At 61.7% G+C, this 459-nt stretch overlaps 1 protein-coding gene across 1 annotated transcript in view; it reads left to right on the forward strand.

Moving 5' to 3' along the window:
• The first annotated feature begins 6 nt into the window (after positions 1 to 6).
• Positions 7 to 459, forward strand: part of ONECUT1 (one cut homeobox 1) — a 45,161-nt gene continuing 44,708 nt past the window's right edge. Inside the window, exon 1 of the mRNA XM_005863980.2 lies at positions 7 to 455. Coding sequence (XP_005864042.1) covers positions 350 to 455 — 106 coding nt within the window. The 5' untranslated portion in view covers positions 7 to 349. The remainder of the gene's footprint in view (positions 456 to 459) is intronic.

Genomic DNA, 459 nt, shown 5'->3' on the forward strand with positions numbered 1-459 from the left:
GCGCGAGCTGCGTCAGGGGAGCCGGGGACCTCACAATTCTAAGAAAGAGAGGGGCGAGAGGGGGCCAGGGGCGAGGAGGCTGGGGACACAGCGCTCACCCAACGGTGAGGATCCTTTTTGAAAATTAATATTAAAAAAAGGAGAGAGAACGCAGAGGAAAAGGTGGGGGCAAGAGGGAAGGCGATTCATACAGAGAGGTAGACAGAGCCCCACAGTGAGAGGAAAAGGAAGGAAGCAAGGAAGGCAACAGTCGCCGGCAGCCGATGTGAAGACCGGACTCCGTGCGCCCTTCGCCGCCTCTGTCCGGCCTCATCGATGTTGTGTCCGCCGCCCGCTCGCCCGGATCACGATGAATGCGCAGCTGACCATGGAGGCGATCGGCGAGCTGCACGGGGTGAGCCATGAACCAGTGCCCGCCCCTGCCGACCTGCTGGGTGGCAGTCCCCACGCGCGAAGCTC

Source organism: Myotis brandtii, unplaced genomic scaffold, assembly GCF_000412655.1.
Source record: "Myotis brandtii unplaced genomic scaffold, ASM41265v1 scaffold182, whole genome shotgun sequence".
In the NCBI taxonomy this organism is placed as follows: Eukaryota; Metazoa; Chordata; class Mammalia; order Chiroptera; family Vespertilionidae; genus Myotis; species Myotis brandtii.